Here is a 23,550-nt window from a genome sequence, read left to right as displayed (position 1 = left end):
GTTGTTGTTCTTGTTTGTGTATGAAATTGAATGGATAGAACAAGGGTTGAAGGTATGGTTGGTATGGGGAGAGAGGAAGAAGGATTGAAGTTGCAGACGCTCGAGTGATATTTATTTTTTGCTGAAGAGGAAGAGTTTGGGTAAGGTGGTAAGGCAGAAGAAGGGGGAGGTCGTTGACGGGGTCGTTGGGTCGTTCAACACGTGATGAAACCTCAGAAATATCCAGTGGACTTGGGAAGGTGGCTTGTAACTGAGGAAGGTGTAGAAATCAGACTTACCTGCGGTTTTGTTTGCGTACGCTTTCAAGTGCGAGTCGTGTAGAGGTGAAGTTGAACGAAATCGAAGTGATGACTGCCTGGATTCAGTTGAAAGGTAAGAGGAGGTTGGGAGGACTGCCGAAGAATACGGTTTCAGATGATATCAGGCACGGATCGCAGGTAATGGAGAGTTGAGGAAGAGACACGAGAAAAGGTGATGCTTGGTGGAAGATATGGGAGAGGTTGTAGGCTGCCAAAAGGTAAAAAGAAAAGTGGGTTGGCATGGGACGTCGTTGAGACCGAGCAAGTGAATTGAGGTTAATTGAGATGAGGTGAAGGTGGATAAGGTGAAGCGGGATGAGGTGAAGCGGGATGAGGTGAAGCGGGATGAGGTGAAGCTGGGTTAGGCGGGCAACGGGCAACGGGCAACCCAGTCAAACAAACAAAAATTGGAAGGATCAGGCTAGATTCCTTTCAAAAGAGGAAACTTCAGAGGAATAATCACACGGGAGGTGAACCCAGTCTGCCGATGGAATTGAGGAGATTCCGTTTACCTAGGCAGCTTGCATTTGATGAAGACGTATGAACCAGGAGCCCGCGGAACACACATGGCTTTCACAGGACTCAAAAAAGTCTAGCAAATCTCCATCATCAACTTATTAAATCCGTTCAAACTTTTGTTTCAAGGACACTTTGCTAGATGCAGGCTCAGCGTAATGTTGTTGGTAGTTAGGCTTCACAGAGAAGTGAGCAGCTGGGAATACAGAGAGCTGGAGCAGAACCCCCCGAGGTCGTGATGTTCATTGGTGGAGGCGGTGTCGTGGCACATAAAAACTCTGATATAATTCGGAAATTCACCCTCGCTTCCAATTTGAAGGGGGGCACTGGCCTGCTGATGACAGCCAAGTCAGACAAGCCATGGCTTGAGATTAAATGCATAGCCGAATGTAGAGTTGGCTGTAAGAAACAGGTCTAGTGTAGGCCTGCCAGCTGCATTGCAATTAGTGGAAAGGATGAGAATAAAAGTACAATGGAATGAGGTATCTTGACTTAAACGATTTGGAAACCTCCTTTGTGTGGGTTTTAAGGTAGATGTTTCCCGCAAGAAACAGACATACTTGCCTAACCCCTTTCATTGGTACGGATTCAGCATTCACCATCAAAGGGATTATCACGACGGCAGTCCACATCTTCAAAGGCAAGAAACAACAATACCAATGAATAATGGATGAAGTATATTGATGTTCAAACTAATTTGCAACTGGCACTGAGACGACGAAAAGGCGAGGCAGGTGTGAACATTATGAAGAAAAACCCAACGTCGGATGAAGCCAGATCGTGGAACTTGGTCCTTTCAAAAAGAAAAATTCGCTGCACTTGTGACAATGGAAGAACTGCTTGACATTCCATCAAAATTCGCAGTTTTGAACATAATTCTGGAGTTGCAACTTGCAGATGCCTATTTGTTTGTTTTGTCGACATGGCCTTCCTATTAAAGGTTTGCTCCATCCAGTACAAGCGCGCATATATGTGTGTAAGTTGATGTTTTCACCATAAAAGGCACTTTTCGGCCCCTCCAGACTATGAGACTTATACCTCAAGTCAATTTTGTATGTAATTATACTCTCCATAGCCTGCGAACCTGGAGCCATCAAAAAATGCCGCAAAAAAGACCTCATTCTCGTCACTATCGAAGCCCAGCTAGCCATAACCCTCAAAAGCCCGTCAAGACTCATCCGCTTTTGCTCTTTGGCGTTTGACGAGGATTCAAGTAATCTTCCAGTATACATTGTTCACAATGTGAATACTGACCCTTCCTCAGGTGATGCCAAAACATAGTCGTCGAGTGACTCCGTAGCCTTTTCTGTCGTGACATGTACGCGGAAGACAATGGAGTTATTCGGGATTTGAACTCAGTGTCATTATAATGTTATTATTGTCTGCTTGTGGCCCAGCACCAAAGCACTTGAAAGAGCTGAAAGATCATACGGAAAGAATACATAGGCAGCCCAGTGGATGACTGTCCTCTGCCGATGTTCAGTCTCTTGATCCACCCGGAAGCTGCCGGTCTGCACCCGGGTCTCTACCGGACCACGGGAGGCGGCTGCGGCTCTCCACCAAGCTGGCGCCCCTTGCTTTCTCCTACCTAAAATTAGGTTGTCGGGGATATAGAAAGTGCCCTGCATCCCAATTCATAACACGAAAACCTTGCGATCGGGTTTTGGGCAGTCGGTCGCTGATTGAGACATCGTCATCATTCGCACGAGATTGATAGATGTGTCATAATACGAGTTGGAAGGGAAGCATGGAAAATAAAAAATTCACGTTAGTCAATCTTTCGTCCTTGACGATTCCCTGTGCCTGAACAAGCTATTGGGCCGAGTTGGGCGCAAGTCTCAGACGGAATGCTCTTCCGGCACGCTAGTTTTTCAGGACCCTTGGCGGCTCCCTTGCTCTGAAGTTATCTCATCGGGTTGAAAATATGGTGCGAGATCGGTCATTTGTCTCAGGCAGAACCACCACCGCGGAATGGGGAAACGCTTGCGCAACTCGAGGCGAAGGTTTCCGATCTCCTACCAGGGATTACAAGCAACCTACCTGGGGTCCCATAAGAACATGCGGGGCATGGGCTCGAAAAGAAAGTGTCTACATCAGCTGTGAATGAGAAAATCACGGTCTGACCTCTTCACAACAATTGCCGTGTCTGTGCGATACACGCCCAGTAACCGAATGCGAAGTCTTCACGGATGCTCACAGAATTCCAGGCCAGAAGGGCGCTTCTGGCCTTCGATTCTTTCTTTTGAAGTGTGCCAGTCGACCAATGTCTTTGCGTCCACCGCCCCCGGTCACGCATCCAACTGCTTGTGCATGGGCCTACTCGGCATCACAACCCTACACAGGTCGAATGGAGAGACTCAGTGACATCTTGGGCTTCAAGGAGATAAGGGGCGCAGATCTGGGAAAACAAATCAACGTAAGGCGATGGTAATCTGACTCACACACCCCCTCAGCTTTTATGGCGACGCTGTGAGCGCCTCATTATGTATGAAACCTTGCATCATTGTCTGACCTTGCATTTGCCCATTGCTTGTTGGGGGACTCGGATCTCCTTATAATTGCTTTTCCCCATGCATGCTACGAGAGATTCTCCTGCTGATGGCCAGCCAGACTTCTGGGAATGCACCGGTTATTATTATGTAACTCTGATTTTGGCTGCCGCATCGGCTTTCGCTTAAGCAGGTTCTTTTCTCAACAAGGGGGGGAAGCCCGGATGACGACCAACTGCATTAGGCCTCCTCCCTCCCTTCTTCAATAACACGAGGGGGGGGGATTTCATGGAGTCGCCGTCAACCCAATGTCTCGATTTTAGGGTGCAGATGCAAAGAAGCTGATCTCCCTCCCAAGAAAACTCTGTCAGTCTGTTTACTCGCTCCTGGCCCCTCCCTACATTCGATCTACCGAGTGGGAACATCTCAGACATTGCCCGCCTTGATTATTGTTGTTTTTTCCGAGCAAAAATTTTCTTCGCGTCACAAAGGGACCCGAACGCACACTTTGTTCGCTTTCTGAATCTTACTTCGAGGCAAGTGGGCTCTACGGAGCTGCTGTCTGGTGGTCCAGCCGTAGTTACATTCTTGCCTGACTACCAGGGGTCTGAACGGATGCACTCACCTCATCCCCGAGTCACCGTGCTCCGGTCACCCGCAAGAGTGAATGAAGTCTTGCTTGCGACACCACAATTTCTCGGCGTAGGTGGAGGCTCTCTCGGTAAATTCCATGTCCAAACTTTTTTTTTTACGAGCAGCAATGCCCATTCCTACAGATCATTGCAATGCAAGGATGTGATCTCGCTGGTTTCACCCGCGGCGGCGGAACACCATCCGGAAGCCTCTCCCGAAGGCACCGCCATGGGCCACGGAAGCCACAAGGGCGGACTCGCAGTCGCCGACCATCCAGACTAGTGCTTCCGGGGGCGTTCCGCGTGTCTTGAGCCGGAAATCCCATCCCACTGGCTCGCACGTCTCCATCCGTCTAGACCAGGGGGGGCCTAGTTTGCACATCGAAAAAATAAATAAAGAATAAAAAAGAATCCAACACAAGCAAGCGCCGACAATTCTTGGTGATCTCCACTTCCAACTTCATCACAGCAACAAGTGACCGGGGCTTGATGGTGGTGGATCATGGGGTAGTCTTCTGCTCGAAGAAGACTGAGCAAACATTGCCGGGGTATGCACTCATGATCATGACTACAAAAGGGCGGGCTGCTCGCCCGAAATTGCAACGAGATCTCATCTCATCTGCCAGATCCAACATTCCAGGGACCATAGAGCAGCCAGTCACTACATTCTTCTTCATTTTACGGGGAAAAAAGTGATAAGATGGGTGCCTTTTCAGACGACAGAACTTCCTCTCCGCCTCCTCAGGTTTGTGAGGAGAAGGACATCGAAATCATCGTAACTCATAACATGGGCGACGACACCGACGATGAAAAGAGTGTCACCAGGTCGGCAGCAATGTCGACCAAGGACATGCACTCCGACGATGACTCCAGCAGCATCGACAGCTTTCCTAAGAAGTCAGTGATGTCCACGGCCCGGAGCATAGCTCTGGTCACAACAGTCAGTGGCGCAAGCTTCATGAACGTAAGTCAATGCTGTCCCGGGAAGTTTCAGCTTTCCAGCCTACGATACTCGAAGACAACCACGTTACTAACAATGATATGCAGACTCTTTCTGTCCAAGCCGTTGTCATCATCCTTCCCACCATCGGCCGGGATATCGGCATCCCGGAATCCCGCCTGCAATGGATCGTTTCTGCCTACTCTCTCACATTTGGCTGCTTCCTCCTTCTCTGGGGTCGCATCGCTGATATCTACGACAAGCGGATCATCTTCATCGCCGGCACCGCCTGGCTGGCTGTCATGACACTTGCCAACCCATTTGTTCCCAACGAAATTGCCTTCAACGTGTTCCGTGGTTTACAAGGCCTCGGCGCCGCTGCCAATGTACCAACTGCAATCGGTATTCTGGGCACAACTTTCCAACCAGGAAAGGCGAAGACCTACGCATTCGTTGCTTATGGAGCAGGAGTGCCTCTGGGAAGCGTTTTTGGCACCATCCTTTCGGGCTTCATTGCCCAATACGCCAACTGGAAATGGGTATTCGGAGTCATGGCAATGCTCGCCGGGCTTGTCGCCGTGGCTGGTGTCTTCTTCATTCCCCCAATGCCGGCAACCACGCACGAGAATGATGTTAGCAGCAAGAAGACTGTTGACTGGATCGGGGGAGGCTTGATCACAGTCGGCCTCCTCACGTTGATGCTGGCATTGACCGAAGGCAACGTCGTTGGCTGGCAGACCCCGTGGATTTCCGTGCTCATTGTCGTTTCCATCATCATTATCGCTGTCTTCTGGTTCTGGCAACGTCATCTCGAGTTCAAGACGGATCGCCAACCCCTTATGAAGACCTCCATCTTCCACAGCGGCAAGTTCTGCGCCGCGCTCGCCATCATGGCCCTCTTCTTCTCCTCTTTCAACAACTTCCTCATCTTCGCGACCTACTTTTACCAGGACTACCAGGCTCAGTCGATCCTTACAACAACGCTGTACTTCCTTCCAACGGGCATCGGTGGAATCCTGGTCGCCTGGGCAGCTGCCCTCCTCATCTCGCGCGTTCCGACTTATATCCTGCTCGTCTGCGGCAACGTCTCCGTTTCCATTGCGTGCTTGCTGTTTGCAACGCCAATCCCTACGAGCACGTCTTACTTCGCCTACGGGCTGCCCGCCATGGTCCTGTCGGTCATCGGCGCGGACATGGCATGGCCCACACTGATCTTGTTTGTGTCCAAGGCGTTGCCCCAGGAGGACCAAGCCCTTGGCGGCGCCCTTGTCAACTCTGTGGGGCAGGTTGGCCGATCCATCGGCCTGGCCATTGCCACGGCTGTCCAGACTGCTGTCATGGCCAACGCCAGGGGTACATCAGTCGAGGATGCGGGTCCGGTATTGGAGTGGGACCAGCCCTCATTAGACGGACTCCGGGCAGCGAACTGGATGAACTTCGCCCTGGGAATAACATCCCTTACAATTGTCGTTGTGTTTTTCCGCAGCTCAGAGATTGTCGGCAGGGCCGATTCGCCTCCGACAGATAATTCTGAGACCGAGGGAGCGGTCATGACCACGGAAATCATTGATGTCGAGAAGAAATAGATTCTTTCCTATGTTTAGAAATTACAAAAGTTTTGTGTTTTTTTCCCCTTGACAGCCATTCCCATGCGTCCACGTCGCCTTAACCTGAGCTTTTGATGTGGTGAAATCGCGGCAGCTGGTCAAGCCCCAGCGCCACAGCTGAATGCCGCGAGCGACGATCCCATTCTTGGAGAAGCACTCGCCACATTCCGAAGGCACTAATCAACAGACAAGCAAGAGACCCTCTTCGTGGTGGAGGGAAACCTCCTGACAGTTGTACCCAGAAAGTCTCGGCCGTACTTTGATTAGGAGTCGTGAAACTGGACCCCCTCGATCCGGGTCATTCCTACACTCGGCTTCCCGATTCAAGAAGTAATGAAATGGTTCCAACGCTATGCCCTGAACCCCTTGGCTCTGCGGGGCGGCAATGTTTGCCTTCAACTCGCAACCCCTGGCCCGAGTAATTACAACCTCCTCACCGGAGGCAAACATTCAACGCATGACCAACCCAACAACAATGAAGGTAGGTCGCAATCAATCACAATCGGCACGGGTTGCACAACAGACAATATTGGGAAAAAGGAAGCAATTCCGACTGCTTTTGGGCGGGTCCCCGTCTCTGCATATCGTCCTCCGGGTGTTCCCCGTGCCTCTCTCGCACAGAAATACCTCTGAACATCTGAGATCGTGCCATGAGTCCGGGGCCGGCCATCCATTTACGGTGGCGTTGCCCCCATAGTCAGAGAGTCCGCAGTGTTTTCACACCGCCAAGTTATTGGTAATTTGTAAAGCCAGATTGTGGCGGGCTATTCCACCGATGCTGGACGCACATGTCAGTTTGACGCTTCCTTTTCCTATCGTATTCTTGAAAGGCACGAGCTTTGTGGCTGTGAACACAACGATGGCCTGTTCTCCAACCAAGATCAGCACGGGGAAGTTTGATGGCGCTGATCGGGGGTGTGCTTCACACTCTAGCCGGATTCCAGTAAACGTCCCTGTTCCGTCTGAATAACAGACATTCGGAAGCCCCAAGACCAGCAACGACGCAGTCGATCTTCAGCCTTTGTATCAGGTGGGTCGAGTTGAAATGGTACAAATGGCGGGTACGGGTTTAAGAGCGTGTTGCCAATGTCGAACGGGCCCGTCATCACGTTACATATTGAGGCGCCGAGTGGAAGCTGGCCAGGAGGATCTAGGAGATTTTTCACTGGATGGAAAGCTGTATGAAGACAACAACTAGGGATGGATAGACTCATCAACGTGTAATGGCTGACGGTTAAAGAATGAGGGAAACGCAGCTTGCAACTCTCGTGGGTTTAAGCGGAAGGGCCAAGGTATCCATCTGCTGCCCTGAGGCACCTTTGTGGCTTGCCTGAAGTTCGGAGCTACACACAGTGTGTAATTCTGTGAGCATAGGCCAAAATTATGTACTCGAGGCGTCTTGCATTCCCGTTTGTTAGGTATTAGTAGAAGCCTAACGGGGTGCATTGATGTGCGATTTGGTCTCTTCAATGATGCGTCTGACACACGAGTCGGGCCCAGACTAGAGAACCCCAGGACTGCACAAGTGCTTGGGAGCAGATTGAGGATTCACGTACAAACACAAAATATTTGAAGGAATAATGCCGGGGAAAAGAACATAAAGTACAATGCGATGCCACTGACCCAATCCTGCTTGCGATTCATCAATTGAGAGTGAAATCCTACGGGCAGTCCCTGGGTTGTTTACAGATGGAAATTGAATTGATTAATACCAAAAAGGCAGTTTGGCATCGATACTGGAGCCCGGGTTCACCCCAATCTTGGTGCTATCGGAAAACACCCTACACAACGGCTGGTATCCAACGGCGCCATTTATGTCTTCCGGTAGGAGGCCAACACCGGATTCCGAAAGTCACTCTCCGGCCCCGAAAACCCACCCGGAGGACAAATTCGGCCAATGCGAGTTTTGGCCAACCCAATTAGGGTCCTGTTAGCACGGCGTGCCGTAAACGATCTAGTAAAACTGTGGCTGACAGGCCACTGACGAGCAGGATTGGCCTCCCAGGGCCCGCCCGGTAAGCACTAACCAGGGTTTAGGCGGCCGGTAATTGAATCCCCCATAATCCACCAAAGTTTCTGAATGAATGCGATTGCTGAATGACGTCTACTTATAAGCCTGAGCTCCCCTTCATTCTGGAAACTGCACAAATGTCAGCCAGCACGCCAAAGGCCTGCTGAGGGGGTTTGTCACTGATTACGATTAGCTCTGGCCTTCAGACACCATGATAACCATACCAGGACTCGAAGGCGGCGTTGTGCCCTCGACGGCACTGGCCGTCATCCCGGTGATTATTTTCATCGCCTACCTCATCGCTTTCCCAGTGTCAATGGATCCTCAAGAACCTCGCCTTGTTCGTCCGACGATCCCCTTCATCGGGCACATCGTAGGCCTTTTCCAACACTCGTGGCGATACCTCTACATGGTGCAGTAAGCGCCTCCCCGTCCCTTGTCACGAGGACTCCAAGTTCTAATTGCAATCCCGCCGCAACAGCGCAAAGAATCCAGCCCCAATCCTCACTCTACCCATGCTGAACGGCAAAGTCTATGTTGTCTCGGACCCGGACCTCACGCTGGTCGCGCTTCGCAACCGCTCCCTGAGTTTTGATCCCTTCCTGAGCGATATTATCCAGGGCATGACCAAAGCCACCCCGGAGACCATGAGCATCTATAACGACCCCGCGTTCTTTGGCGCGTGGATCAAGATCATTTACGGCGGAATGGCCGGACAGTCGCTCCTCCACCTCAACCTCTCGGCCCTGGGAAATATCGCCGACAGGATGAATGCCATCGACGGCCACGAAGTCCAGGTGGAGGACCTCTACCTGTGGAACCGCGAGCTGCTGACTCTCGCCAGCACGGACTCGCTCTACGGAAGCAAGAACCCGTTGAAAGCGGACAAAAGCCTTATTGACGCATACTGGTTAGTTCTAACAACCTTGCGAACATGAATACGAAAAAAGAAAAGAAACCCCTCTTCAGAGAGGATCCGAAGGGAGGGTATTTGGCAGATTTGACTTTTTTATAGGGACTTTGAGGCCAACGTTCACAAGCTGATGCCTGGAATCCTGCCGTCGCTAGTGGCACCCCGCGGCCACCGCGGCAAGAAACGCCTGCAGCAAGCTCTCACGGAATACTTTGACGCGCACCATGACGAGGGACTGGACGTGCCGCCCCTCGTCAGGGACCGCCGGAAGCTGTCAGCAAGCTTCAACATGACCTCGGCCGCCGCCGCCGGGATCGAGCTCATGTTCATCCACGGCGCCATCTCCAACACGTTTCCGACCTACTACTGGTTCTTCACCCGCGTCTTCAGCCAGCCCGCCCTCGTGGCGCGGCTCCGCGCCGAGGCGCAGGGCGTGCTGGAGGAGAAGGGGCGGGCCGCGGTGGGCGGCGAGGAGAAGAGGGTGGTGACGCTGCACTTTGAGAAGATTGAGGAAAGGTGCCCGCTGCTCATGTCCTGCTTCCGCGAGACGCACCGCCTCTCGGCCGAGGGCATCCTGGTCCGCAAGGTCCTGGCCGACACGACCATCTCGGACGGCAAGACGACCTACGCGCTGAAGAAGGACTGGCAGCTCCAGGCGCCGCAGAAGGTGCTGCAGACGAGCCCCGAGATATGGGGCGAGGACGCGGCGGAGTTCGTCGGCGACAGGTTCCTGAACATGGCCGAGGAGAAGGGGGAGGCCGTCGTGAACTTTGCCGCCCGCGGGTTCATAGCTTTCGGAGCGGGAAAGCACATTTGGTGAGTCTGCTTGATTATTACCCCGAGGCCTGTGTCTCTCGGACGGACCAGGACGCGTGGGGGTTGGGGAGAAAAGACTGAGCTAACGGGTGGGCAGTCCGGGTCGGTACTTTGCAAGCGGCGAGCTTCTGGGGTCGCTGGCGCTGTTGGTCGCCGGCTTCGACGTCATCAGCTCGGAGGGCGACACGATCCAGGTTCCGAAGGCATCGGGGATTCCGCTTACCGGCTCCATCGGAAAACCGGTAGCTGGGGATTGGAGCGAACCTTTCCGTCATATGTTCGCGAACAGGACTCGGACCTGGGCAGGCTTCTTCCACACATAGCGAAAGAAGTTTTCGTCAAAGCCTGGCAGTTCGCGTACATGTCAGCATCGATCCCCCCCGTCACGGATGCATTAGACAGCAACTAAAGCTTCCCCAAAGTTGCTGACATTTCCATCCTTCTGCTGCGGTGCGTCATCCGCAACTTCAGCCAATCGAGCACATAGATCCACAGTCATCGCAGGGAACATCCGGCAGACCCTGTTCAGAACGCAACGACGGCTCCAGGCTCCAAAGTAGGTGAACACTTGCTACAAGCCATCATTGATACCGTGGAGGCCATGCGAGCTGGCCTGAATTGTGAAACAGTGGAGAAATTAGAGTAATTGAAAATCCAAATCAAACAGAATGGGTATCTCGCGCAAAGAAAAAAATTAAGCCGCCCTTTCCAACCCAGCAACATCAATCTCCACGTCTTCATCGCCATCCCCATCCTCGTCCTCGCCCTCGTCCCTTGCCAGCTTCCTCAACCTCTCCCTGATAGCCGGGTCTTTCTCGAGCTCTTGCCAGAGCTCCAGCCGCCACTCGTCGGCGCAGACGTCGTTCTCCTTGCGAACCCACGGCCACCTCCACAGACCAGCCAAAATGAGAGATCGTTGAAAGGTGCGGAATATCGTTTCCATTAGAATGAGAAGAGTGACCATCACGATCAGTGTCAGCCACCACACCAGGTCCGGACCAAAAGTCTTCGCGAAGCCGTCTCGTACGGCGTAGGGCGATGGTGCACGGGTGTAAATGCCCGACAAGAAGCCGTTCCAGGCCCACCATCCCGAGAACGTGATGAAGAATGCCCCCATTACGATGGCTGATTTGTGGTGAGTCTCAAGTATGCTGCAACGCCGTTAGTCTTTCTTCTCAAAGTAGTTCGAGCAGGTGTCCACTCACAAGCACTTGTAGTTGATCCAGATGACGCCGAGGGTGAAGGCGAGATCGCCGACGGCAAAGAGACCCTGGTCACTCGAATGCGCGAACCAGACGTACCCTGCCCATACGCCCCAGTATGCCAACACGCCTTGGCACGCCGCCGAGAACATCCATCCAGCATATTTTGCAAGGTTCAAGCCCATGTTCCGTTGCCCATACATGTACAGCTCCGGAACCGCAAGCAAGGTGTCGGCGCTGAGATCCTGCTCCCAAATTCCCATGCAGATGACGCAGAGACTCGTGAAGAGGGTGTTGAAGACGGTCAAACTGGCCATCTCGTACAGCGACGTGCCCGTGTACCCGTTGTAGCGTTGATACAAGGCGGTCGGGAGATAGAAGAACATCTCCTTCCAGAACGTGCAGAGGATAAACTTGGCTGTTCTCACGTAGTTCCAACGCCCGTGCACCAACAGCAGCCGCTGGAGATACCGGAACTGAGCGATTGCATAATCCGCCACTCGCGCGGCCTGCAGGCCTTCTTTCCCGGAGATTCCGACGCCGACATGGCTCGCAGAGATCATTGCCAGGTCGTTTGCGCCGTCTCCAATGGCGAGGGTCAAACCGTGACCCATACGCCCCCTCGACTTCCGGAGCTGGGACCGGACGGTCTTGACCATGAGCGCCTTCTGCGCAGGCGAGGCCCGGCAGCAAATTACCGAGTCGACAAACGGCACGATCGCATAGAATTGGGTTGTCAACTCGGTGGACTTCTCGACAACGGCCAGGGTTTGCCCGTCGATGACGACGACGCTGTGGACTGAACCAGAATGCAAGTCCTCGGACAGCGCAACCATTTGGCCATGGAGGTCACCTTTCGTCACGTCGAGGGTGTAGAGATCAGAGACGGGCTGGCATATACGGGTCGAATGGGCAATGTTGATTGCCGTCTCACGCTTGTCGCCAGTCAACATCCAGATCTTAATATTGGCCCGTCGGAGCTTGTCAATCGTCTCAGGGACGCCTTCTTGGAGTTTGTCTTCGATCGCCGAGGCGCCGACGAGATTGAAAGACTGTTCGATTGTGTCTGCTGCAGCCTCGATCTTATCCTGGCGGTCGGTCAAGCTGGTTGCTGCGGCGTCGAAGGACTGTTTCCAAGTGGAGTAGTCGTTTTCAGAGATGAACTTCTGGGCAAAGAGGAGGGTGCGCAGGCCCTCGGATGCAAAGTCGTCAAGGTGTTTGAAGCACCTCGAAAAAATAGTCGAGTCGTCTGCGATGGTAGGATCGTCAAGGAAGGCAAACTTCTCGGGCGTGTTGTGCGGAAGGGTGGGCGAGGCAGGCGACGCTTCAAAAGATGTCGTGCGGATGTTTATAGAAGGCCGCAAAAGGTCGCCGGACTTGCGGAGCTTGGTTGCCTCGAAAGACTGGCTGCGGTCCATGTTAGGCCTTGCACTCGGGCCCGGCGCGTTCCGCTGAAGGCCGATGCTTCTCCGCAGAGATAAACTTGCACGACCGCCGATGCTGGTCCGCGGTTCGTGCTGTTCGCTCTTCCGCAGAAGTTCGTGTTCGAGATCGGCGCTCTTCCTCACGTCTTGGGCCTTTTGCAAAGCCAAGTTGGCCATCTTGAGCCTTGGGAGGATAACCGAGTCGGCACCTTTGCAGATGATGCAGATCCTTCCGTCTGGGTAGCGGACAAGGACGGACATTCTCTTCCGGTGGCTGCTAAACTCAATAACATCCAAGATTTCAAACGTCATATCCTTTTCGCTGCTGCCGCTGGAATCTGATGCGCATCGTAGTGTGATGTTTGAAGATGTGCGGGAAACGACTGTGTAGCCGAGCTCTTGGGCAGCTCGAACGATTGCTAACTCATCCGGCGAAGATGACTGGTACTCCACTTCTCCGTCACGGATCTCCGGGAGACACGTGTGGCACAAGGCCATGGCCAAGATGTAGTCTTTGGCCCTCCTTGCGAACAACGAGTGGGGCCTCAAAGCGATGAATTCCAACAGGTCTTTCGTGGTCACGTCCGGTTGAACGTGGTCTGGCCGACCCGTGGATCTCCACTGGGAGGACGATCTTCGAGCCGTAGATGGTGCGCGAGACAGGGCCATGGAGGGCCGTCCAAGGAACGTCGGGGACTGGACGTAGTCGTCTACGATTGCATCGCTCCTAATGTATTGGGTAGAGATCCGAGGGCCGGTTTTGACTTCGGACAGAGAGTCGACGGAGCTAAGTTTATCGCCGTCTAGGTCGACGTCGGGTTGGTGAAGCCAGGCAGTTCCGGCGATGCTCAGCTTGCGAAACTTCATTACGTTTTCCGTAAGAGTACCCGTCTTGTCGGTGAAAATATAGCCCACCTGGCCCAAGTTTTCGAGGATGGTGTTCGTGTTACATCGAGCTGGCGTGTTCGTCTCGGCATGGTACATCTCAATGTCGGAGTTGAGCATCAGCAACTGTCCGACCTTGACGATTTCCAGGCTGACGTAAAGGGCCAGCGGGATGACGTTGTTGAACTGAATAATGAATCCAATAATGATCTCGTGGAACTTGACTTCGGCGTCCTTGAGATACCAGCTTATTCGTTCCTGTGACCTTTGCCACATGAGGTACCCCATGGAGCAGCCAACGGAGAGGACGATTACATAAATTGCAAGGGTAATGACGATCTTGTTGGCAACAGTTTCCAGCGCCGGCTTCTTTGCCTTGGGGTGTTGGTTGGCATTCATGCGAATCTTGCATTCCTCTCCGGTATTGATGACGATGCCGATTGCGGATGCTGTATTTCTCAGGATGCTGCCGCGGTAAATGACTTCGGCCGAAGTCAGTGGCAATGACTTTCCGTTGACAGTCACCTTTCCATCGAATTTGTACAGGTCGGGGTTCGGATCTTCAACGACAAACTCGGCATCGCAGGTGGTTATTCCCTCGATCGTGTCGCAATCTGTTAACGCAGACGACACCTGTCTGCTCTTGAGGTTTGTTTCGCCGTCAAGGGCCATTGTCTCGATATACGCAAGACCATTCTCTCCGTCGGCGTGAAGCAACACGATATCCGCCGGAATTGGGTCGTCTCTCGACAACTTGATGACATCTCCAACTTCGATATCGCACCATTTCGTCGTCGTCCAACGGTCGTCATCAGGTGAGCTACAAGTGCTTGGGTGTGTTTGGTCCGCTGCAGGTAGGCCTCGGAGCCTGGACAGCCAGGTCTGGGAGCTAATCTTGCGATGTTTCGAGTGCTTGAGGACGCGTGCTGTTTCCGCATTCTCCACTTTGTCCAGCCTGTGTCGCTTAAAGTCATCGTATCCCTCCTTTGCGACTGTGACCAGGACAAAGAACAGCAGCGGCAGGATAGTGGTAAAATTGCCCGTGGTACTCAATCCAGGCACGGTTTGGGGCACACCGACGCAGAGAAAGTAAAAGTTGCCGATGCGGGAGAACTGGAAGAACAATTGCTTCGGGATGAAGTCATAAACGGTGTACCGAGACGTCCGGATGGCGTTGGACACATAAGGGTGGCCTCCTCGACGTTCGTCAGTCAGGGGCGCATCCTGATCAAGCTGCAAAGGAATACGGCGACCATTCGCGGATGGCGGCAGTGTTTTCCGGCCAAGAATGACTTCGGAGAAGACGCTCTTGCACCATGTCAGCGCATCGCGCCTCGGCGTGGCGTCGCGCCATCGTGCTTTGCTCGAGCTTTCGTCGGTGCTGTGCAGCGCATGGGCCGGCGGTGGCGCACCGGGTGGTGCCGTTTTTTCGTTCATCGTAACGGCATCAATCAAACGAGTGACAAATGCAAGAGTCTCGTCTTGCGGAACGGATCATTTCCTGCGGGAAAAAGAGTGGTCGCATGGGATCCTGCGGGTGTCGTAGGGCTGCAGCAGACTGAATTGCAGCGCTTCGATGGCCCTGATGCTTCAACGAGTCTGGACGGTCGGAAATCCAAGATGGACAATGTGCAGCGCCATTCTCATGTTTGCCCCAGAACAGCGTAGTTGACAGGAGAGGAATCGTGGGGAGAGGCAATGGAGAAAAAAGAGCGGGCATCGCGTTCGTCATCAACAATAACCTGCTGCATCCAGCGTGGTGGGCTGCCAAGAAATCTTTGCGAAATTACAGGTACGGACCGGAGAGAGCCAGCAGCGGTAATAAGCTGCGCCAGGGACATCAATCAGCAACGATGGCGCAGGCCAAAAAAAAACAGCGAGCAGCTTCCCCGTTGGTGCCGCTATCCCATGCTGCTCTCCCCACGTGGTGGGCACAGTAGCCGGGGGTGTCGCTGGTGACGGCTGGAGATTGCAGCGGCCTTGTCTGCCAATCATGGCCGGGTCGCGTAGCCACCATCAAGATCAGCTCCAGGGCTGGCGACTTGTGGCTCCCTGTTGACCGAAGTTGAGTGAAGAAGGGGTTCCCAAGGTTTTGGACAAGCTCGACGCTATCGTCTGCCAACTACCAACTGGCTTTGGCCAAATGCCTGCGAAAATCTTGCGCCACGTGTGTGAGTGTGTGTGCTCTCTGATATTATGAGCAAAGCTTAAAACCCTATGCTGCTCTCTCCCTGCACGACGAACTGCCACCAAGAAAGAAATGTACATCCGCCAGGATCAACTCCCTAATACTCGGTTTGTTCCGGAAACATTGCCAAAAGTGACGCTAGCCGCGATTGCTCTGGCTGTTTTGAGGCTTGGACTTGTCTGTCTCGAACTCGGAAGGGCGGAAGGGTTTGTTTGCATCTCCGCAACGGACAACAGATCCAAGTAAGGCAAGGCGGCTCCGTGTCGTGTTGGCCCGGGCTGGAACGTTCCCGTCGTGCCCTTGCTAGCAGGAATCAACCGAGCCGAGCCCTATGCTTCCGGACAATAGACGGACCCGAGGTAAAATCGGCACGGATGCCATCCGGTCTCCTAAGGTGCCCATCCTTGGAAGGCGCCTCAAGTCCCGAGCGCCTTGCGAGAGAGGTTCGGGCGAAAGCTGAGCAGGCAAGACCCCATGCCGCGACGTCGCAAGCTGGTGGAGAAGTCCATGGCCCAGCGTGACGATGAATGGTGGCCTCGGAATCAGCGACCGTCGGCGTGTGTCGTCGGCGCACCTGTTGCATTAATGGTGACATGACGCCATCGCTTGTTGTCTGCTATGTATGATGATAACCCTGATCAGAGGGAATGGGTTTGGATGGAGATGGCAAGCAAGAAGAACTGCCGACAAGCATGGATTTGAAGAGGGTGGTTTAGTGATGCGGTACAGGGATGTTGTCTGACTGCGATACGCAGAATGCCAAGTCACACAAGCCACCCATGGCACGACACCTCAGCCACCTTCCCACCTCGAGCCCACCAGCATGATCCCGTTTGGTTCAGCTTTAGCTGCCGGACAATCAATCAACCATTGTCACAAAGTAACTCAGAATGGGGCACAAGGTTCGGAAGATTTCTTTTATTTGCACATCGATCAACGGGTGTATAATGCCTGTCTTGCTCGCCCAGTCCAAATGAATCTCAAGGCTCTCTGGCTGTTCCGTCTCCGGAACTGCGCCAAGAACCACTGCGCTGTCCCAAAACACAAAAACACCCCAATATGTGCAACAGAAGAAAATTCGGATATCTCTTAATGCCTGCAGAGAGAAAATATAACAGAGAAAACTAGACTGCCGCCCTTGGACGTACCCCCACCGCGCCTATATGCAAATGCGCTGCGCTTACTTGCGCTGCGCGCCGGCAGCCGTAAGCTTCTGCGAAATAAAGTCGGCCATGTTGCCCGCCTGGTTTCCGTAAGACAGATGTGCCGGGAGGATGGTAAGGGTGCCCTTGCACACGGCATCGCCCTTGGCGCAGATGATCTTGGTCTTGTCCTTGGGGAAGTTGGGGATCTGGGCCTTGTCCTGGGTGTTCTGGGTGTCTCCGAACATGAAGGCAGCCACAATCTGGTCCTTCTGTCCCTGGGGAAGGTCCTCAACGGCGCGGTGGGTGACAGCCGCGCCCTGGCTGTAGCCGCCGACGACCAGCATGGAGTTGGGGCAGTCGGTGTTGGCCTTGCCGATGAGTCTCTTCATCTCCGCAATGCCCTTGGGGTCGGCGCCGCCAGGAAGGGTGTTCGTCGCCAGACCGGCAGCGTAGTCAACTCCCTCGACAGCCACGCTGTTGAAGTTGGCCTTGACGTTGTTGGCAGTTTGAGGACCGCAGATGGTGCCCATGTTACCGGTTTCGGTAGAGCCGCGAGCAAAAATCATGATGACGTCCTTGCAGCCGCCCTGAGTGAACTCCTTGGCAGTCGAACCGACGCGGCCACCGGCGCGAGCTTCGATGTCACGGACCTCGATGTCCTCGACGGGGTTCTCGGAGAGAGTAGGGAAGGCAACCGCGACGGACGCGAGAGCAATGACGTTGGAAAACTTCATGTTGACGGTAGAGAGTGCTTTGAAGCTGAAAGTGAAGGTATAGGCTCACGGAGCAGAGTGAGAAACAGAGTCGCAAAGAGTGAATGACTGCCGCCTGGGCTTGGATGATGCGAGCTGACTGGTGAGTTGGGAATCGATGTGCAGATGAGAATGAGATGCATGTTGTCAAACGGTCTTGCAGCCAGCCACCTTTATACAAAGTTTCTGCACGTCAACCGCGCCGTTGAGCTGGTGTTGAGATGACCACTAGAACAAACCTCGGCCACTGGCGTTTCCACATCAGGCTACATTCGTCCCAAGGATCCGACTATTCCAGCCAGTCGCATCTCTCAGAACGCTCTAGTCCACAAGAAACAATCCAGAGGTGTCCCTTGCTGTGTAAGACACATCTGGGGTCGACAGAAAGTCTCCTGAGGCGCAGACGAAAGTGGGATATCCCCATCGCAAGTCTGTCCGTTTTAGGAAACGCCACTTCCTTCCCAGTGAAGCACGGTCGCAGGTTTCTGGGGTGCGGCAGCCAAGCGGTCGGGTAGCCCACTCCACATCTCCAGATGGTTGATTTCCCCTGATATTTGCCCGAGCAGCATTGAACCTGGTCAAAGTCGTTTATCGGAGATTCAAGGCGGGATGATGATCCCATGGACCGAGGCATCGTTGTTACTCCTCTTCGGTAGCCTAATTCCGATAAGGTCGGCCAATCACATCTTGTCTAGTGGGGGAACCGGCGGTTGTTTCGTAGATATTGTTTGGAAGACAACGCAGAATCGACAAGGCTGGTGCCATGAGATTATCTTCAAAGGTTTTATCACCCCGGCCTCATGCAGACAACGACCTTGTTCCTAGCCGAGAGAACCGAGTTCGTTGGTCTAGACCAAGGGGATACGTGAACGTCTTTTGATGCTCTCTAGCAGCTGCCTTCACGAGAGAACAAGACCACAAAAATAGCCAGCAAGAGTACGGGGATATCGGAACACAAGAGCACAGAAGCACAGAATCACAGAGGCACTGAAGCCTGGCAATGTTGAGCTAGCTACCCAGACAAAGGAACTACCTTCGATGACGTTGTATTCAAAGCATCCAGCTGTCAGTGACCCTCCCAAACCATGACTTTGCCGCTAAACAATGATCGAAATTGGAGGGCAACCATCAGCCACGAGGTCCCCTGAAGGAACGACGGCGCTTGTCGATAAAAGTGTTGCTTGCGAATTTTGATGGCATCCATTGTGGACCATCAAGTTGGGTTGAACACGATACGTTCTAGAAGTTCCAACCTGAAACTTGGGATGACCAGATCGAAACGGAAAAATGTTCCCAAAGAATGCCCCTTAACAGGGATGAATCGTTGAGTTGTGGCCACCCAGTGAGCAATACTCCGGGTGTCATAGCCTCTTCCGGGCATGCAAGACTCATGTTCCCGTTCTGGGTCTGACATTTGGTGTGGTGGACTCCGGCGGCTTTGAAGAGCGAAATCAGGACCTCTTTCGGATAGGTAGGCGAAGGTTTTGCCGCCTGACACTTGTCAGAGGACCAAGCGCAAGTCAGAGAACGGGATACGGGACGCTAGAAGCACCGTGTCGGGCCCTCGGTTGGCAGGACAAGCAAGCGATGTGTGGGCTACGTTTATTACAGGTATGCCGACCGAACGGTGGACAAAAAGAAAGCAGCTGTTGATGTATTGGGTTCGCGTGTGTCAACGTCTTTGCTGCATACGAAAGATGGTTGAACATAGTTGAGCTGTCAGTTCCCGCCGTCAAAGCACACAGCAAAAGAAAAAAAACTAAAGAGATGAAGCCAAACCTCCCTTGCGCCGATCTGACAATCCGGTAATTCCGTTCGTCTCTAGAGGGCGGCGGCGGCAGATGGCAGAAATTCTCCCAAAGTCCGTAGTGTTGCATCCCTTCTCATGCATTACGAAATATACCTAATGAGTCGATGAGGGCGACGCGCTCGGATGAGCCGAGGTCGAAGGGATTAGACGAAAACGAGCTCTGCGAGTGCGGAAGGGAAGATGAGACAGAATGGAACGATTAGAGGGGAGCCGTGCGCCGCGCCACAATGGAATGACAAGAAAGAGTGGACCTCCGGACCCGGGAGGGGGGGTGCACCCCGAGGTGGATATTGACCGGCTCCGAATGGGTCACAAGTCAGTCACATGACAAAGGTATCACGTGCTGAGCCTTACTCGGGGAATGTTTCTCCCGGAGGGGGGAGTCGCTGCCATAAGTGACGTCGACAGGTCACACTCATGCAGGCCCTGGGACCCTGGATTCGGCAAAACTCTGGCCCAGGACTCAGCAGTCAAGGCCCAGCGCATCGCACCCCACGAATTGTGGGGATCCCTATCGCTGCACACCACACATTCTCAGCCTTCTCTCCGGCGTCACACGGCCAACCCATTGCCTTGCTGATCCCATCCATCCCCGTGATAGCTCAACCACACGCCTGTTGCCGACAACTTCTTCTCAGTTCTCATTCGTAGTCTGGATTACTCGTCACCCGCCCTCGAAATTTGCATATCGTCCAGCTTGGATTTCTTTGCTGCACGTCTTGATCAACCTACTGCGTCTGCATGGTCAGCGACCGATCCCCCTCCGCCCTTTGCTGAGCTCGAGCCTCGTCCCCCACAACCCGTCGCCTACTCCAACAGCTCGCCTTAGCTAGAGCCTTCAGCCTCTACCATTTTCTCTTCCAGAAGATCTGTGGTGTATGTCTCCTACAGATCCCACAGAGCGCTTCGAGGGCCTATTAGGCGACACCCAAAATGACACCGCCGCAACCACGGTGACGAAGCCCGAGCCCGCGGGGTCGAAGGCTGAAACGGAGCTGCCCACCCTGGGGAATCATGGCGAAGACAGCAAGCCGGTCCTGTCCGCAAAAGCGGCGGGCAAGCAACAGGCAACGGACGACCTGATTGATTTTGGCGACGATACCCCGGCGCCGACCACGGTCGCCCAAGCTCCTGCCGAGACGGATAGCAAGTCCACCCAAGAACCCAGTCAGACCGCTACTGCATATGCCTCGGAGGGCGTTCCGGAACCCATGACATCCTCGATTGCTACTCTGAAGCCCACAAGTCCCTTACCAGCTGAGACTGCCACCCAGTACCTCACAATAGAATCCATGACCTACGTCGATCCGACACCTCCCACCCCGAGAACGTCCCAGCCGCCCTCCCGAACTCCATCGAATGCTGCTAAGCGCCGACCTTCGTCCGACTCCTCTCCAACGAGGTCCGACGCAGGCTATGACGAGCGTCGATATGCTAGCGAAGACGAGCAGGAGGGTGGATCGAGATCCGAGATTCAAAGCATCATGGAGCAATTCACCGGCGATGGAGGAGGACCCGGAGCTGAAGAGGTCATGAGCCCAAGGCTAGGGATTGCGTCGCCGATGCTGAGCAGCCCGGGTATCCAGCACCCTCCGCGGAAATCCAGCCTGGAGCCTTTAGTTCCGTCACTGTCCCATCAGGTACAGGAGCTTCAGGGCCTGAGGATACACTCTGCATCTCCAGCCAGCATACTTTCCAGAGAAAGAGTACCCGACGACCAAGGTCCGCCTGTACCGCCAAAGGATGGCCCCCCTGCGACGCCAGGACGTTCTCACGACGACCGACAAATGAGCACCGATTCCCAAATGTCTCCTGGTTTGCCTATACATCGGCCGCCGCCACCTGAACCCGAGCCTGAGCCAGCACTACCGTTTGACTTCCATCGGTTTTTGGAACAGCTGCGGAACAAGAAAGCAGACCCTGTCGCCAGGTACCTGAAGTCTTTCCTATCAGAGTTTGGGAAGCGGCAGTGGATGGTGCATGAGCAAGTCAAGATCATCAGCGACTTCCTCGCTTTCATTGCCAACAAAATGGCACAATGCGAAGTATGGCGAGATGTTTCCGACGCGGAGTTTGACAATGCCCGGGAAGGCATGGAGAAGTTGGTCATGAATAGGCTCTACACACAGACATTCTCGCCAGCGATCCCACCTCCACAACCCATTCCTGGTGCGAAACCGAAGCGGAGAGGCGGTGAGCGGCCCATGGGACCCGGCAGACGAGGACAGCACCAAGAGGACGTAGAACGGGATGACATCCTGACGCAAAAGATCAATATCTACGCATGGCTCAGGGAGGAGCATCTTGATATACCGCCTGCCGAGGAAAGTGGAAGGCGGTTCCTTAAGCTCGCTCAACAAGGTCAGTGGTCGACGAGTTGTTGACAAACCTCCACATGTGCTGATTTGAAACAGAACTCCTCAAAATCAAGTCGTATCGAGCGCCGCGTGACAAAATTATTTGCGTCCTCAACTGCTGCAAAGTTATTTTTGGTAAGTCAGGTGTCTATTCGCAGCCAATTGGCAGACGTCAGGAGTTGACCAGCGATAGGGCTCCTTAAGCACTCTAAATCAGATTCATCGGCGGACTCTTTCATGCCCCTTTTAATCTACGTCGTTCTCCAAGCCAATCCAGAACACTTGGTTTCGAACGTACAGTACATACTTCGGTTCAGAAATCAAGAAAAGCTTGGCGGCGAGGCCGGTTACTACCTCTCATCGCTAGTGTGTCCCCATATTGCCGCAACGGCCGACCTCACACTGACCTATTATAGATGGGCGCTATCCAATTCATCGAGAACATGGATCGGACGACATTGACGATCACGGATGAAGAATTTGAGAAGAACGTTGAGGCAGCTGTGTCTGCAATAGCGGAAAAGCACCGCCTCGACTCACCGGCAGTGGTGCAGGAGCCAGCTTTTTCAGAAAAGTCTACCGCAGGTTTTCAGCAAGGAGACTCCTCCACGCGTCCTTCTTTGGATATTATGGGAGATTCATCGGTGCCGCGTCGGTCGACGTCGTCTAACGAAGGCGGTAAGGACTCAGATGACCAGGCTCCGATCACGGGCCTTCTCCGCTCAATCCAGAAACCTCTCAGCACAATCGGCCGCATGTTTTCAGATGAGCCCTCTCCTGCGCCTTCGTCTAGCGGTGGCTCAAGACCGCCAGGTCCTTCCGAACGATTGTCTCCGAGGCCAAGCACAGAACTACCATCAGAAGGGCACCACCCCAGCTCCCGTCAACATCTATCGGCAGAGGAGGCTGCAGCTAGACAGGCAAGTGCCGAAGTTGCGGAGGCCCAGCGACTGAGTCGAGCAGAGCACAACAACGTCGTTGATACTCTTTCGGGCATGTTTCCCGACCTCGATAGGGATATCATTTCGGATGTGGTATACCAGAAGCAGGGTAGGGTTGGACAGGCCGTAGACGCCTGCTTGGCCTTGTCCACTTGAGGGCACTGAATAGTAAAATCGATTCAAATTGCCCGCTAGCTTGGCGATCAAGTATACCCGCAGTAGTGGCCACCATCAGTTCTGACAATGATACCGCATCTGGTTTGTCTGACTGCAGGTATCAAAGTCTGGCTGGCGCAACTTGAATACCTACTTGTGCGAACTGTGTTTGACCAAGTCTGCGGAGCTTCATTACTCGCATTCAAGGTGGCAAAGAAAGCCGTAGCAGGGATGTGGAAAGCCAGAGAGAGGGGCCAGCGGTAAAGATTGCGTGAGGGGCTTTTTGAGTGTGGAACAAACGTGGCCCTGGTGTGCCAATGCTGTGCTCGGTAGGCCGAGCATCGAAGTAGCCCAGTTTATAGAGCTGGTCTCGACTATAATTGTCAGGATCCGCGGCATTCTGGGACATCGACTCAGAACATTGAATGCCAGCTTAAGACACTAGACTCATCTAGCAAGTAATAATA

General features: G+C 53.6%; 5 protein-coding genes across 5 annotated transcripts; 3 read left to right on the top strand and 2 right to left on the bottom strand.

Annotated features, from left to right (window-relative positions):
• Positions 1-4,636: 4,636 nt before the first annotated feature.
• On the top strand, positions 4,637-6,462 carry EsH8_I_001496 (major facilitator superfamily domain-containing protein; the record flags this gene model as incomplete). Its single annotated transcript, XM_083268909.1, has 2 exons — positions 4,637-4,900; positions 4,984-6,462. The coding sequence occupies 2 exons, from the start codon at positions 4,637-4,639 to the stop codon at positions 6,460-6,462; spliced, it is 1,743 nt and encodes a 580-aa protein (XP_083119347.1).
• A 2,243-nt stretch (positions 6,463-8,705) lies between these two features.
• EsH8_I_001495 (cytochrome P450) lies at positions 8,706-10,546 on the top strand (the record flags this gene model as incomplete). Its single annotated transcript, XM_083268908.1, has 4 exons — positions 8,706-8,911; positions 8,976-9,404; positions 9,510-10,223; positions 10,321-10,546. 4 exons carry the CDS (start codon positions 8,706-8,708, stop codon positions 10,544-10,546), a joined length of 1,575 nt encoding a protein of 524 aa, XP_083119346.1.
• Positions 10,547-10,917: 371 nt separating this feature from the next.
• Positions 10,918-15,171, bottom strand: EsH8_I_001494 (uncharacterized protein; the record flags this gene model as incomplete). Its single annotated transcript, XM_083268907.1, has 2 exons — positions 10,918-11,374; positions 11,429-15,171. 2 exons carry the CDS (start codon positions 15,169-15,171, stop codon positions 10,918-10,920), a joined length of 4,200 nt encoding a protein of 1,399 aa, XP_083119345.1.
• A 1,931-nt stretch (positions 15,172-17,102) lies between these two features.
• Positions 17,103-17,801, bottom strand: EsH8_I_001493 (uncharacterized protein; the record flags this gene model as incomplete). Its single annotated transcript, XM_083268906.1, has 1 exon — positions 17,103-17,801. The coding sequence occupies one exon, from the start codon at positions 17,799-17,801 to the stop codon at positions 17,103-17,105; it is 699 nt and encodes a 232-aa protein (XP_083119344.1).
• A 2,706-nt stretch (positions 17,802-20,507) lies between these two features.
• On the top strand, positions 20,508-23,083 carry EsH8_I_001492 (uncharacterized protein; the record flags this gene model as incomplete). The annotated part of the gene is made up of 4 exons (XM_083268905.1): positions 20,508-21,990; positions 22,044-22,121; positions 22,180-22,352; positions 22,403-23,083. 4 exons carry the CDS (start codon positions 20,508-20,510, stop codon positions 23,081-23,083), a joined length of 2,415 nt encoding a protein of 804 aa, XP_083119343.1.
• Between the last annotated feature and the right edge of the window lie 467 nt (positions 23,084-23,550).

This window comes from Colletotrichum jinshuiense, chromosome 1, assembly GCF_051148585.1.
Source record: "Colletotrichum jinshuiense chromosome 1, complete sequence".
NCBI classification, from domain to species: domain Eukaryota; kingdom Fungi; phylum Ascomycota; class Sordariomycetes; order Glomerellales; family Glomerellaceae; genus Colletotrichum; species Colletotrichum jinshuiense.
This window is presented reverse-complemented; position numbering and strand designations above follow the sequence as displayed.